Source organism: Oxyura jamaicensis, chromosome 5 (genome assembly GCF_011077185.1).
Source record: "Oxyura jamaicensis isolate SHBP4307 breed ruddy duck chromosome 5, BPBGC_Ojam_1.0, whole genome shotgun sequence".
In the NCBI taxonomy this organism is placed as follows: Eukaryota; Metazoa; Chordata; class Aves; order Anseriformes; family Anatidae; genus Oxyura; species Oxyura jamaicensis.
The window spans coordinates 16,280,988-16,298,123 of NC_048897.1; the positions used below are offsets into that span (position 1 = coordinate 16,280,988).

At 36.6% G+C, this 17,136-nt stretch overlaps 1 protein-coding gene across 1 annotated transcript; it reads right to left on the reverse strand.

The window, feature by feature from the left end:
* Positions 1-5,634: 5,634 nt before the first annotated feature.
* On the reverse strand, positions 5,635-11,662 carry LOC118167643 (fibrinogen-like protein 1-like protein). The gene is made up of 2 exons (XM_035327273.1): positions 10,865-11,662; positions 5,635-7,826 (listed from the first exon to the last, which is right to left on the reverse strand). Exons 1-2 carry the CDS (start codon positions 11,007-11,009, stop codon positions 7,126-7,128), a joined length of 846 nt encoding a protein of 281 aa, XP_035183164.1. The 5' UTR covers positions 11,010-11,662; the 3' UTR covers positions 5,635-7,125.
* Positions 11,663-17,136: the final 5,474 nt, after the last annotated feature.

Below are 17,136 nucleotides of genomic sequence, written 5' to 3' on the forward strand. Positions count from 1 at the left end.
CAGTCAGCAAAAAAGTGATGTTGTGTATTAAAATAGTGTGCTTGGGATAAAGAAGTCAGTGGCTGCTGTAAACAGCACAGGGTATTCATGATTATGCGGTAGATCTGCATTAAAGATATTATGTTTGGGGTCTTCTGTTCTTTCTTTCAGCCTGAGAAAGTGTAGTTATCTTATAAACAAATAGATATTAGAGTGTGATTGCCATCCAGTCATCAGATCAGGTCATCCAGCAAATCTCCCTGTAGCACAGAACTGTTTCTTCTTATAGTTCCTTTGTTCCTTTCCAGTGTATTGTCTATTTATTTTGCAATGGAGCAAGCAATGGAGCATGAACTAATTCTAAAATTTCCACCATAAGGATGACTTTTCAGGGGACAGAGGAAGGGCTCAGGGGGGAGGAAATAGATAATGTATGTTATATATAAAGAATCTTGTCCCCATCTCAGTTCCATCATGCAAGTCAATGTCATCTAAAAAATTGTGATAGTTAGCAAATACCCGAATTTGTATTTCTCCATTTCCCAATGCCTCAGAAGGAAATTCTATAAATATATGTGATACTGACGATAGTACAAATCAGAACTGACTATAAATCATGATGGACACAGTCTATCTACTTTACTGTGTAGGACGTACAGCATGTCCTTTTTGAAATCTCTCTGTTGCACTCCCCCTTGCCTACAAAGTTTCCCTTAATGATGGAATGATGCAGAACACATGTATATTGAACCCCTGCACATTCTCCTATGTATTATGAAATTATTGAAAACAGTGACAGAATTGATATTTCTGAAAGAAGAAAGATTTTTGAAGTACTTTTTGATTATTTAGGTAAATCTTTAAAGACACTTTGCACTTTCACAGCACTTTTATCTCTGAATAGCTTTATAAATACTAATCAGCATTAGGTGTTTGAAAATGTAAGTTATCTCCAGTTAATATCTTCCAGCCCAACAGAACCATGTCTGCCACGTGTGCCAGTACTGGGGCTTGGAGACAGCCTCTCTTAGGGCTGCAGCTTCTGGGACTGGTGCGTACTGGCCTGATAGCAATGAGTTGAGAATCTGTCCTCTAGTTGAGGTTTTCCAGGGCTTTGGATGTAGATAGACACTCACGTGCCTCTCTGATATCTGTGTTAGATTGGCAGTCCTGCAACATCGACTGAATAAGTGCAAACACGAGGGGTGCTTTTAACACAAAGTCACTGGAATGGAACTGATAACCTGGCTCATTGTGGTGGAAACAAACATGAAGCCTCAGAAAAGGCCATGTGAAAGCAAAGTTAATGGTGACAGGAGTCACAGAAAGTGAAGTCTTAAAGTAAACAAGTGTTCATGAATAAGTGAGAAAGAACTCCATGTACCTCACTGAGTTCATGTCACAAGGTTCAGATGCAGCTTTAGCCTTTCTGTCAAAAGTCAGGGTGGGATGCTCTGGAGTATAAGTTTGGGCCAATCTTTGTATTTTAGCTACTATACATGTTGGTGGGACATGGTAGTGGTGTTGTGACCCAGCTGAACATTCAGGGATTGTGTTAGTCATCCTGAACTTACAATTATGCTCAGTGAAATCATTCATATAATTTACTAAATTATTGTACCATCAACATGTTTCCCTACAGATATATAATTCCTTCATGTCAGCAATCACAGTACAAGTAATTAATATTTTTTATCCCCAATCTCCAGAGGGGAAAATTGTGTCAGTGAAAGATTAGCCGTGTAGTAATGTAAAAATATGTTCTCAAATTCACATGATTGACTTTGTAACACACCATACTGTGCCTATTATTTTTTGTGCATCAGCATATGATTGATTATTAAAGGAAAGCATGGGTCTTTGTGAAGAACCTTTCATCATTTTTTTCTGTCACTATCCAGAGCTTTTCCTGTGTACAGTAACTATGTACAAGTCAGTTGTTATAGTGGGTAATTTTATATTACATTGGATCAGACATTCAGTAAACTGTGTTTGATTTTTAGCAAATGAATGTGTCCCTCTGTGGCACAAGCTGTAGTTTAAGGCAAAATTTATGAGGTAGTAACAGTTCCTGCTAGCTGCGGTGTTGTTTCTAAAGTAAAGCATTGACTTCTACATCTGAAATTAAATGAAATATTTTTTTGTCGGTTTTGGCTTCTGCTGAACTAGAGTGTTCTGTAAATGTTTATGGACTCTGTGCTCAGTAAATGTATTAGAATAGATGGTGATGGATGCAACAATGTTGGTTTGGTGTATTCGTGAAATATGTGCTCAAACTATGCTGCTAGCACTTCACAGTGTGAGATGTTACATTGCCAAACCCGGGTATATTGTAAATACCTTGAATTATATAAAGAGGTGTTTGTTGCTTTATTGTTATGTGGGATGTTTACTCTTAAAAACAACAACAACAACAAAAAACAGAAAAACATGATTCTCATTAGAGTACGAATTAGTACTTTGTGTTCAAGCTCTATAAAGCTTCCTTTAAAAAGTGTTGTGGGACTTCTGCAGTGTAAAACAATCTTGTTATCTGTATTTCACAGAATCACAGAACTGTAGGGGTTGGAAGGGACCTCAAGAGATCATCGCGTCCAACCCCCCTGCCAAAGCAGGTTCCCTAGAGCAGGTTGCCCAGGTCGGCGTCCAGACAGGCCCTGAATATCTCCAGAGAAGGAGACTGCACAACTTCCCTGGGCAGCCTGTTCCAGTGCTCCGTCACCCTCACCGTGAAGAAGTTCTTTCATATATTGGTGCAGAACTTCCTGTGAACCATTTTGTGGCCATTACCCCTTGTCCTGTCCCCACAAACCACTAAAATGAGGTTGGCCAAATCCCTCTGTCTCCCATACTTAAGACATTTATCAGCATTGGTAAGATCCCCTCTCAGTCTTCTTTTCAAGGCTGAGCAGACCCAGGTCTCTCAGTCTTCCCTCATAGGGAAGATGCTCCAGGTCCTGTATCATCTTTGTGGCCCACCGCTGGATTATTTCCAGGAGATCCCTGTCTTTTTTGTACTGGGAATTTGTCCTTTTAATGAAACTTTTACTGATCCTTTGATTATGTTCACAATTGTGAACTTTTGAAAATAACTTTTTGGCAAAATTGAATTTTATTTATACATATATATGCATGTATGTATATATGGGTGTGTGTATTATCAATATAGTTGTGTAAGTAGACATCCCTAACTAAATTTTTCAGAGATCCAGCACATGCAAATATTTCTGAATAATGAATTTTCCCACAAAGGAAGCTGAGGTATCATTCTTGTCTCTGTTTCACATATGCAAGGCTCCCTATATATCCCAGATCCCCGTAAAGTATAAAATAACATTAATTTTACAAAAATACAATTTATGTTTGTAGATGAAGACTTAGAAGAGTTCACAGAACTTTAAACTCATATAGATTATTTAGTTTAAACCATACACTTTTTGTGACTACTTAGCAATTTAGTGCTATAGAACTACAGATCAGAAATTCCTTCTGAATAAACTCATGCCCTCTCAAGAACAGCTGGGAAAAATCATCACTTTTCAACATGATTCTGAAAACGGCTTCCCTGCAGTGTTTGCATGTGGCGACTTCAAGGAATCCATCATGTCTCAAAACGCTTCTGCATCCTCTGTATAGTCAGTGGCTTCTCCGTTTGAAATGCCCTTTCAAACCTGAGCTCTAAAACATGGATCTTTTCACTTAAATACTCGGCATTCCTTCTACCAAATCAGAAAGACGCTATTTATTTCTTATGTGGTCATCCCAAATCTCCATTGCTGACTTTTGTATCCACTAAGAAGGTTTTTTCCACATACAATTGACAGCTAGGTGTCATAAAAGCTTAAAGCCTTGGTCATTCCAGTAAAATTATTGTTTTAAATTTTAATATTTACTCTGTATCTATATATAGAAAAAAGAAAGGAAAAATTGATAGCAGTGTGTTGTAAAACTAGAGGTACTCTACGAATATTAGCTTCAGAAAGACATGATTTTGCAATTTTTCTTCCATCTTGATAAATGTATTTCATCAGGTTTTGATAGGCACTGCTGGGCTCTGTATCAGACTATGAACTTCAGTCCTCATTACACTCAATAAAACCACTGACTTTTAGTCAGTAGTTACACCATTAGCTACTAACTGCCATTAGTCTCTTCATGTGTTTGCTGAGGTATCAAACAAGTCAGTCTTCCTTAAAAAAAATGATGTTTATGAATTCTTGAAAAGTTTTCTTCTAAATAAGTACTCCAAATTCTGGTTGCTGGTGGCTCCTGTTTCACTAGACCTCTGAAGTTTGGGTGTTTTTACTAAACTCCTGGATTACAATTAAATCTATTGCTAACACATAGAAAAGGTCATGTGGAAGGCTAAAACATTATTATTTAGGTTACACATATGAAAATCAGAAAAAAAGAAAACTTGAATGATTATGAAAGAAAAATAATAATAAATCAGTAATTTTGCCAGAAAGCAGCAAAGAGATGAAGAAACCTATTTTTCTGTTAGGGGACTGTAGGTTTGAAGGTGAACATGCCTCCCATTCAGGTATGCTAGGAGCTGGAAGTCAGCCATGTACCAGTTGTTCTAGGCCTCCTAGAATGCTCCACATTTTGGAAAGATACTTGACCATATATATATATATTTTTTTATTTTTATTTTTTTTTCTGTCAGACACTCTTGACAGAAAAACAGGACCCACCTCCTTTCTTCAAGTTTGGGCAGGAGGCACCCGTATCAGGAAAGGCGAGAGAGAGAGGATAGGAGGGTTATGACAGGGAGAAGAAAGTAGCAGTAGGCCAAGTAGAATCCCCAGTCCTTCAGGCCGTGATTCTGCTGATTTGGTGTCAATGGCCGGACACTTAGCATTGTTCTGGGTATCCACTGATTAAGGTTCAAGGATGGAGAAAAAAATACGTTCAGTGAAGACAGCTTTTTGCCAAGGAATTACAAAGTAAAACTTAGTCTTTTTTTTAAAGCTCCTTGTCCTTCTGTTGAAAAACTCTAGGAAAAAAAAAATGTTGGTGAGTGGATTGGAATATTCATAACTATTTTCATCCACTACTTAGTCCTACATCCAGCTCAAGTAGTCATTTCTATCCTTACTTTGTTTAGAAGCATGGGACATACCACAGGCTGTGACTTCCATTAAAATCTTTCTTTGATCTGTTGATCTTTGTCTTGTTTTTGCCTGCAGACATGTTATTACAAGCTATTATTACATGTTAATCGAATTCCCATCTTGGAATTCAGTGTCAGCAGTGGTCTGTAGCACTCCACTTAACTCCAGTATTGGGCAGCTGGACTTGGGCTGCTAGTGCCTGAGTTGTTCATGCCGTGAATCTCCACAATTACTTTACTCCAAAACCCTCCAAGCAGGACAAGTGGTCTGCCGACCAGGTCTTCTGCCTTTGAGGATCAGATAGTCTTCTGGCTTCCATGTTATTTCACAACACATTTTTGGCAGCTGTGTGTTCTGGCTATCTTGCCAGGAATTTGGGTAAAAGCTACTGGAGACTAGCAACAGTCCAGTGATTTTCTTGTATCCGTATTACAACTGCAGGCGTTTCCTGATAGTTACAGCAGAACCCACATTAAATTGACTCAATGACATAAATTCAATCCAGCTAATACCCATTTCTTCCTCTATAATGCTTATTTTTTTGAACAAAGTTTGAGGGGTAAAAATCAGCTCCTGCAATAAACACATGTATAATATACTGGCCTCACTCACATAATCTATTTGCATTTCTTTCTGAAAATGTTGCAGTGCACTGTAAAAAATAAAAATTTCTTTCATGACTTTTCCATTTCCCAATTAATTTCTCTTCCTAAGTAATCCTGCCAGCTTTGGTCTTCTCAAAACACAATACAATTTATTTTCTGTAAATTATTTTAATTGAAATTAAAAGATTCCACTTTTAAATTAAAAAGCAGTTTGCCTGAGTTTCTGTAAATGAAATGTCTAAGATAACAAACAAGACATTGTAAATACACTCCTGACATTTTGTGTAATGCAACAATGAAACCTCTTCAGATGTTATTCAACTACTTCAATGATACAGAAATGCGTGAAATAACTCCAATGTCTGTACATGATCTTCAAGGTTACCAAAACTGAAATCCTTATACTTATGATTTTTTAACAGATTAATTCATCATGAAATTTAAAGTCTCTCTCTTTGTGTTCAGATCAGACAAAAGGCAGTGTTTGAATAACATCAAGGTTGACTGCCAAAATAACTGAAGCTAGCAAATGTGAAGTAAAGCCAACACTCTGTTCTTATCTCATAGTGGCATTAAAAAGAGAGAAAGCTTAAGCCCATCACAGAACAGAAAGAAGCAACAGTCAAAACATGATAAATAAAATGCAGTAATACTGAGGAAAAATAATAATAATTTAAAAAAAAAATGCAAAATCAACCTAGTGTTCACTGTGTTTCTTGAGGAAAAATTCAGAGGAGCTGTAAGCCTTAGATTAGTAGCTTTTAATGAGAAAGCCGATGAGTCCATTAGCTCAAGACACTCTAATAAGAAGGAAGAAAAGACTGTGCTAAATACTTCATTGGGCATGGGAGCATTAAAAAGTAGAGATAAAAAGAAAAGTTAATGAATGGGAAAAGAAGCCATTGGAGATAAGGCTAACTCTAATTTTGAATATTAAAATACCTTTCACTAAAGGTACAAAGGAAAGGTCTGATGCTGTGCTATGGTATACAATACTCTTTGGTATGTGTTTTGCAAATGTAGGTACTTCCCATTAAATTTCCTTCCTGCATGATTTATGAAGATATACAGTTAACAGTGAACATTCATACTGGACCAAAACCTTCTGAAATGTGTGTATATCTACTACAAGACATCACATCATGGATTTCATATCTAAATCCTCTGAAGGCTAAAATTCTATAAAATGGGTCATTTAAATCTTTTGTTAGAGGCCTCAGTTTCAGTCAGGCACCTCTATTCTTACTTTTGTGCTTGGTAATTATCTGTATGTTTTCGGTCCAATCCTGGACAATATGGTATCATAAAGGCCTTGCAAAGTCCCAAATTAATTTTCCAGTCATGATTACTTTTTCAATCAATGTGATTTCACTTCAGTCACTTGACAAAGAATCCATGTTCCTTTCAAAGGACACATGGCTCACCTATAGTTCTTCCTTCTGACATGGACAAGACTTGGTTGCGTACGACAGGCTGTGGTCAATGGGTTTAACCATCATCCATGCAAACTTGCACAAATGTTTCTTGTTGCAGTCCTTTTGCCAGTATATCACATTCCTACGGTTTAGATTCGCGCCAGCACATGCGTCATACCACCAGCCTCCCCCGGGAATGCCATTGTGTTCTAGTTTGGCACAATTCTGAAAGTAATTGTCATTGTCTCTGTCCTTGGTGGTGAACTTCTGGTTGTCATGGAGGTAAGCTTCTGTGTCTAGGGTCAGAGCATCAGTTGCATTGCCTTTGTATAGGCCAACCCTGATTCGGTATTGAGACTTTTCATCTTCAATAAGGAATGGTTCATACTGTCCCCATTTGATTTCAGCATTTAGGTCTACAAGTTTCACTGCAAGTACATATTGCACAGAGCTTCCTGTTAACTGATGCATATATTCATTTCCTAGCCAGTGGTTGTCAGGAACAGAGCCAAATCCATATTTGTAATCCTGCCAGGTCCTATCAAAGTCGACAGTACTATTGGCTGTAATGTGCTGAATTACTGTCCAGCCACCATCCTGCATATTACAAGAGACAACAATTGGGTCTTCCTTTGGTTGGATGATGTAAAGACCATCTCTGCAATTTCCTTTGGAGCGCTGAAAAATCTCAAAACAATCCCTCGGATAGTCTAAGTAGAAAAAATAGAATTTTAAAGTAAATTTCTATTCAAATAGTGAAATTCAGATATTGAACTCTGTTCTCTACAGTGAGTGCATGATTGCCTTGATTTAGCTGGAAATGGCCTCAGGCTGACTTCAGCCCAGCTGGTGGGCATCTACTTGGCTAAAGGTGCATGATTTGAGGGAAGAACATGCAGGAAAGTTTTAGAAATTCAAATAAGGTTTTATTATCCTGTTGTAATACGGAAGTGTGGTTTTGCATTTATGACAGAAATATGGTTAAAAAAATTTAGGTACATACTGTTCCTTTTCCTCCTAAGTTTCTCCAGTTTGAATTACCAATTCTCTATGCCTTGCGCTGGACCATTGTGTCTAATAACTAGAGATAGCCTTATCCTCAACAAATAAATCTAATTTCTCTCTGATTTATGCTTTGTCCTTGCATTAAATTCCTATCAATATGCCATGCACTGATAAAAAGGGAGGTTATCAAAGCACAGTTATTGCTAATGCAAAACTTACAAAGATCTGTGAGTCTTCTTGGCAACAGTTCTTGTTACTCAATCTCCACATTAATCTCACCACTGATGTGCAGATAAAGCTACAGTACCATGCGGTGCTGAACACTGACATCAGGAAAATAGGTGAAAGTGATTTTTCCATTATACCACCTATCCAGTAGATTAAGAGGTGATAAAAACAGCATATAAGGTTTGGGGTGACCCTCCTTATTGGTCTGAAATATATAATATATTTTAAAATGTAAGTTGCTTATAAGGTAACTTTTACTATAGTATAATAGCAAGCAGCTCTAAGACATAAGCATAATGTTCTATGTTTTAGAACTGACTGAGATTTCTAAGAACCAGAGCATAATTTAAATACACATTTATGTATGTATGAATTCACATACAAAGAAATACTTTCTTAAAGTAGGATGTTAGTCAGCATCTATTCCATTACTCAGAAACATGCTTATGAGTTGTAATCACTCACTTCTTCACAGAGTTGAAAGGCACATCATTATGTCATTATACTAAGGAATACTTCTAATTTATATTTAACAGAGAATATGTAATTTGTATTTAACAAAGACATAACCATTTTAATAACTCTACCAGAATATTTCCTACAGACCACCTGTTATATAATAGGACAGTTTTTCAGACACAGGAACTCCGAAGTTCTGTCCTAACAATAACTGATAGGAATTTAGATACCTCACTTAGAAATTAAATTTTGTTTTGCTTTTAAACAAATTGTTCTTCTTCTGGGACGCTGGGATAATTCAGGGAAAGTGTGGCAAAATGTCCTAACTCCTTTTCCAAAGTCATAAAACAACTGAGTAAAAAGATTTCCAAAGATAAATTTTTAAAATAAAAACTTGGAAAACAACCCTTTTCCTTGTGCAAATCATTGGCTGTAGCGCCCATGGTGATTGTTTTACTGAACACATTCTTATTCCCTGGTTATAAGTCATAATGTAAAGGACAACTGTATTTTTAATCAGCTTTTGCTTTGTTAGGGTAAATTCTGTTAGGATAACAAGTTCTGATATTATTTAGTGTAAGATATATCTTCCACTCCTTAGTTGTTTAATTAGCTTTTTATCTGCAAATTAATCTCCTAGAATGTGGATAAAATTTACACACAGTATTGCAGATGGCCATATATGGTGTCACTGATTCAGTCTTTTAAGAAATATCTCTGATGTACGGTTAAATTTGTAGCTCTTAGTTTTCTTTAATCTAGACTTTAGTCTTTGGATCTTTGTAAGTGGTTAAGTCCTCACTTGCAGTAAAACCTGGAATTCAATATTTTCTTTTTCATCTCATTGGTGTTGCTTAAGAACATCCAAGTTTTTTTTTTCTGTGTAATATTCTGACTGTATTGACATTTCACTACATCATGTTATCATTAAATTTTATCAGCATATTCCTGTTTTGTTTCAGTGTTGGTAATAAGAATACTGAAAAGTTCACTTACAAGCAAACACTTCCAGTCTCCCCTTAACTTTACTGTTTACTTTTCTATTGAAGTCATTACCCTTTCCAGCTTCTACTGAAATGACAGCGTACTGGTATCTTCTCTAATTTAAATTTAAGTCCAGCTGGCCTAAACCTGTTAAATACTATTATTCATAGTATCCTTATTGTATTAAATATAGCCTTTTATATTTTATGTTCAGAAGTTTGCTGGTGCTTTTAAGTCACTCAGGGCAGTTTTACAGAACTATATAAGCTTTCTGTGGTCTTACTTTTAGGCCTTTCGTGGCCTAATAGAATCTCCAGCCAGGAATAAAATACTTCACCTCAATACTATCTGCAAAAAAATACCAAATATCCTGGTAAGAGAAGAACTTTGTACATGACTCTGGGCCCTTGTTTTTAAAGCATTCAACTGGTAGACATAGACCTGATCCTGCAAGTTTATACAGAATGATTTAAGTATATATTGGTGTTCAGGCCAGTAATATATACAGTAATACTTGTATTTGCTTAGTGAATATTACTAATGCAAAACAGAATGGCTTCTGTTAACATATTGAAAACAAAACAAAACAAAACACTTTGGCTAGCTGTTTACAGGATTCACTTGAAAAGTGAATTTTATAGACGCTCAATTGCCATCAGTCAAGGAGGAAAATGAACCAACCTCAGTACTCCTTTTGGCTGCATTTTATGTGGAATCTACCCTGGTAAATGCATTAGAAAACTTACCATATTGGACCTCACAAGCTAGGTAGCAATGTCTCAGTTCTAATTATCAATGAGATGTAGGTCCTGAGGTGTTAATCAAAATATGATAGTTAAAAGAATAAGAACCTGATTGTCTCAAAATATTTTAGATGAATATTTTAAACTGTTAATTTCTCTTGAATTAGGCAGCAGCTGAGCAAGGACTTTAAAGATTATGGATTTTGTGTCAGGACATGTTCATATTTCAAAGCATTGTTGCAAGCTTTCAAATATGTTGAAAATGTTCCCAAAAAGCAGCAAAGTAAAACACAGCATGCATCCAGATCACTCACTCTCTTTATGAGTACCTTTTTCATTGATGTTAGCCAGTCCCTCATAGCCTCTTTGAGGGAGAAGGTGGGCATTAGCCAAGACCACTGCCTCTTTGGTCATCACTGGCACAGGGAAATGAAAAAGCAAAAACAGAACTCCCACTGAACTCTTCAGCAGCATCTTCTGAGTCAGTCCTCCTGCAGCAATGCAGAGCTGTAACACAGACTGGAACTGAAAATTGAAAGATTTATGACTTTTTATTTGAATGTCCTGAAGGAGAAATAGATTGAAACACTTGCTTTCCGTACAATGAGCCTCTGGCAAAATTGGCTTATTCCATCTTTCACTGACATCTCCCTCCCCTGACGTTTTGCACTCTACTTCCAGCTGACATGGAACCCAGTGCTGTGTCACTTAAACATATTCACTTTTGTTACCTTGTGCCTTAATGGGCAGTGAAATACAACCTATTACAAAAGGTCATAGAAAATAACGTAAGGACAAAACTTAAAAACACATATTTATCAGAATTAAAGTTTGCTTATTCCCCAAGTCCAAACTGTATGGAAATAGAGACATTAACGGACCATCTGGCATGAACAGGAACACTGGCTCTGCTATTTGTCTATACTTCAAACAGTGTTCAAAATCATGGCTTCCTAGTACTGTATTTCCACACGCTGGAGAACGCACTTCAGCAATTCTGGACTATGCCCTGGTTGAATTTTCATCTGTAGCTTTAAATAGGTTACAGGCTTAACCCAGACTGAAGGGGGATGGAAAAAAAAAAAAAAAGAATCAAAACACTTGAGCCTCATTTTGTCCTCTTTTTTTTTTTTTTGGGGGGGGGGGGGGGGGCGGGTTACATGTCTAGTAACTCTCCATCCAACACAGGTTTAGGCTCTTACTGTATTAAGTCATGGGGTCCTCATCCCAGCAAATCTCAGTCTGGAAGAGGAATTTCAGTATCAATGACAGCTCAGACTGAATCAAGATAACATGTTTCCAATGCTCTCAAAAGACACTTTAACTTAGAATCTAGCCAAACCCTTCTGATGAAGGCAGAGTACACAGGCAAGCAGCTCTTTGATCAGAGCTTATTTCCTGCCAGCGTCAGCACAGCTGACATAGACCCGCTCCCTTCTCCACAGTGATTTACATTGCAACAGAGCCACATTCCTTATGAACCTGATTTGGTAGCAGATCCAACAAACAGTTTTCTAGAGTGAAGAATTATAATGCACATTTTTGTTTAAATGTTTGAGATAAATCATTGAAATAAAAGTTAGGCTTGAGAATTAATTTTTATACCTACCATATAGAAAACCATTGAAACAGAATTTTCTACTCTAAAACTATTAAACTATATAGTAAATAATACTAAACTATAGTAAACTATAGAGTAAAACTATACAGTAAATAATTCTGATTTACTATTAACATACAATTTGTTATTACATCCAAAGCTGATCATTTTACATCGTAATAAACTGGAAAATTCCTTTCCATGAAATTCAACACATGGTTCCCCCTACAGCACTTAAGTTCTGCTGTATTTGCATTTCCCTCTGTCATGTAACCCTTTTACTGAAAGCTTCTATCATTATTATTAAAAATATATATTGTGATTAGAAATGACTACAAATCAAAACTTAACCTACAAGCATCACTTAGCTTTAGGAAATCTGTATTTGGATCTGGAGTTTCTTTTTTACCTGTTTTTTTTCCTTTTGCATTTTTGAGTGAGTCAGTCTTTTTTCTTCCCCCATAGTTACAGTACACATTGAAATAATTTACAGATCCATTTAATTCTAGAATAGAAGTTGGTATTATGAGTTATTAAGAAAGTAACTGAGGAAAACAGCACTAGGCAGGCATCTTACCTCTTTCAGTGAAGCTTAGCAAAGAAAGAAGTGCACACAAATGCATGAGCTCATCCTCTACAGTTGTACTTTGCCTGCTACTCAAGTCCAGGTGAATAGATCAGCTCCAACACACTATCTCAAATGTGGAAGGGCAGCAAAACTGTATCTTCAATATTTCACATTGCGCTTACTCTGGTGGACTTTGGTCTGACATATTCCACTTGCAAGTAAGTATGTATGAAGCATAAAGTACAAAGTTCTTCCATAAGGATTAAAGTAATACCATAATTAAATTGATTTCCCTGACTAATAAATAGACATAGCAATGGATAGAAGGTTTTAGTTCAGAACATTACTTATGTTGCTTATACACATGGCAGGTAGTCATTGACATTTACTATGCCATTTTACACAGGTAAATTAACCAGATGCTATACTGCTAGCTATATTTAAAATCACATAAAGAAAACTTGATTTTTAAGTATTAGGAAGAAAGACCCTAAACCATGTACTTGCTTCAGGCTTATTCACATTAAAACATGTAGTAGTGTCTCAGAGCTTTAAAAACTGAAGATGGAAAAAAAAAAAAAGGCAGAACTGGGTGGTTAATAGTTTTATATTCTAGTTTATTTGGATTAACAAGAGTTGATTCATGTTCATTCAGGTCAAAACGTGAATGAATTAGATGAATTAATTGTTGCTATATATTCTTGCACCTGAAAGTTGCATTGTCTATCTGGATGATGACTCATCTAGCATTTATCCTTTTCAAGATGAACCAGCATTTTTTGGTGCTCCTTGATCTATGCTGCAATCCAGTTTGGGCACTTCCTGTATCCCTGAAAAAAAAAAACAAAAACACAATTAAATCTTAAGGAGCATTTAAGTCCCATGCATCCTCTACTTGAGGATTCGTTCTATGCATAATTTTTGTTCTTCAATAATTCATCCTCAGTGAAAGCACAACATATGAGGATTTGTATTTCATATTCAATTAAATATAAATAAAAGAAAACAAACAGCCCATAGAAATACTTCTGTGCCTTTGAACAACTTTGACTCTGAATTACTTTGCAACCTTGGCTAAATGTTCTTCTGTATCTTCAGACAGGAATAGTAACAAAAAATATGTTTGCATCTATTTTCACGTGGTTTTGAACTTCCAAGCTGGTAATGACATGTGAAATATGTGTTTTGTCCAACAAAGAAGGAAGCAGTTCTTAAACTGCTAAGACACATTTCATTTAAGGCTATTTTCAACACAGCCTATAAATCCCTTTTTACATATTCATTATTTGTCAGATTAATCATTATTTTGGAAATGAACCAAGGCATCTATCCATGATAGAATGTAAAACAAAACAAGAAAACAAAACAAGAGAAAAAATGCTTCCCTCTTAGAAACACTTGACTTTGTAAGTGTTCAGAAATATTTTTTTCAGACTTCTTTATGAAAATACATTTCTTTATTCTGAAATTAAAACTAAAATATTTTTTTCTAACATTTTTCATGTCTTCCTGTTGAACCATAGGATAAATTCTAAAGGAGCAGAAACTTATCTGAATTGAAAAGGATTTGCTTTTAACAAAAACACTGAATTAGGACCTAACTTGAAGAATACATCCAAATCCATCATCATTGAAAAAAATTGGAAATAATTTTTTGATTACAAATCAGCTGACATATAGACTAGCTATAATGAAAAAAACGCAGTTACTGAGGTAGCTTTGGAAAAGAGTATGATAAGACACCTTATTTTTTATTCTAAAGGTTGCAAAAAATGCCAGATACAATTGCTGCAATTGAAAACTGTTGGAGAACATTCATGTGGAAAGCAATTTAGGTGACACCACTTTTAACATGGTAGAATTCCTGATTCTAATGGAAAAGTGTGTGCAGCATTATAAAGACAACATATTTTTTTTTTAAAAAAAAAAAAAGGAGAAAAAAGGAAAAAAAAAAAGTAGACCAAGATGCTTAGGAAATGATTTGCTATTCCCTGTTAATACACAAGAACAAATACCTTTGCTCTTGAATTTTTAAGATTAGACATACATTTGAAAGGGCTGGTATGGATAAATTGACAAAATCCCTCCCGAAAGCAATGGTGAAAAGACTAACCGATAAGCTGAAAACTCTTAATTCTTAGTGATTTACATGAGCAAAATAATTTTAGTGATTTCATTTATTAAATAAGGGACAGAATGCTTCTTCAGTAATTAACGAGTTATTCACGAATGAGATAGTTAAAAAAATGTAGTGTCTAAGGGGTTGATAGTCGGGTTCATACTGTCCATTATCTTCATCAATGAACTAGATGATCTGACAGCACACAGCCTAAGCAAAATTGGGGATGATGCTAACATAATAGATGGTAGAACTTCAGTCCAGAGTAATACTGATAGACTTAGAAGTGGCCAACAACAAAATCACGAAGAGCAAAGTTCTATGCAGAGTGGTGCACGCCTAATTATCAGTATGGACTGATACCTTACTACTTGAGTAGGAATCCTGCACCACAGGAAAGACCAAGAAGCTACACTCAACACCTAGCTGATGGTGAACCAGCATGCTCTCATCCTGAATAAGGCAAACCATATACCAAGTCACAGTATAAGCAGCATAAAAGATGAAGGAAAGTTATTATTCCTTTCTACCCCTGGAATAGCAAGGCCATGCCTGGAATACTGTATCCCTTCTGGGGCCCATCAGTTCATAAAAAATGCTTGGAAACTGGAGAGGATCCAGTGAAGGGTACCAAGATGGTCAACGGCCAACAATATAACCTATGACAAGAGGTTGAAAGAGCTGGGCTTGTTTAGCCAGACAATGAAGATGTTAAGGAATGACCCAGTAGGAGGTAAAAAGGAGATTCACATTGGTCATTTAGGAAACCTTGATCATCAGGAGGAGCGCAGCACAGGAACAGCTTTCTCAGGTTGTGAAGTCTCCAAGCTTGGAGGTTTTTAAGATTGGCTAGACACTGCATGACAGACCTAAGCTAGTGCTGCTCATGATCCCACTCAAAGTGAAGTTGACTAGAGACCATCACAAGTTCCCCGCAACCAATATTTCTGTGATCAATTATATGGATTTCTGAGATAATAAACAGTAGAAGCATCCAGCATTTCAGGTTTGATCCAAATTTGGCATATTACAAAATATGATTCAAGCTCAGTCATATTTTAAACACTTCCTATCTAAGTATCAGTCAGCTTTCCTTTTGGGGTAATTTCTACTACGACTACTACTACTACAGACATTTAGTAAATTCAGTAAGATGAAATTCTTGTTGACAATGCACCAATTTTACCTCAGGCACCTGATCAAAACCAAATAATAATAATTAAAAACAACCCGAACAGTTAAATCAACAGTACGTAACAGAACATATTTTATTCAAAAATTTTACCTGAATATCAGCCAGATACAAGATTTTTAGCAAGCAATGCACTGATCTTTGATTTGAATCTATTAGCTGCATTGTTTAAAATGTTGTAGCCTAACCTTGTAATATGGGAGTCTAAAAATGATTTTCTCATCTGGGGCAAGAAGCAGCTGGGAGCATTGTCATGGCAACCATTTCATTTCCAAAGAGAGATTCTGTGACTTCTGTTGCTCTCTAGCAACCTCACAACTGAAGTAGCATAGCCTGGGGAAAAAGAAAAAAAAAAAAAAAGAAAAAAAAAGGAGGAGCTTTTCATATAAATACACCATCACAGTAAATGCTTGGAAAGACTACAAAAGGAATGCTTCAGAACATAATTCAGGCTTTAAATAAATTCTCAGTTTAATGAGTCCAGAAAAAAAAAAAAAATACATATAAATCCTGGCTTGATTGATGAGAAGTTTGACATGAGCTGGCAATGTGCACTTGCATCCTGGGCTGCATCAAAAAAGCATAGCCATAAGGTCAAGGGAGGTGATTCTCTCCTGCTCTGCTCTCCTGAGACCCCACCTGGAGCACTGCTTCAGCACGAGGGCATGGAAGTATTAGAACGAGTCCAGAGGAGGGCCACAAGGATGATCAAGGGGCTGGAGCACCTCTCCTGTGAAGACGCAGAGGGAGCTGGGGTTGCACAGCTTGAAGAGAAGGATCTGGGTAGACCTTATTGGCCTTCCATGGCCTAAAGGCGTCCTGGAAGAAATTTAGGGAGGGACTCTTTTGTCAGGGAGTGCAGTGACAGGACAAGGGCTAATGGCTTTAAACTAAAAGAGGGTAGATTTAGATTAGGCATTTGAAAGAAATTTTTTACTGAGAGGGTGGTGAGGCACTGGAGGAGGTTGCCCAGAGAAGCTGTGGATGCCCCATTCCTGGAGGTGTTCAAGGCCAGGCTGGATGGGGCTTGGAACAACCTGGTTTGGTGGGAGGTGTCCTGCCCATAGCAGGGGCATTGGAACTGGGTGGTCTTTAAGGTCCCTTCCAACACAAAGCATTCTG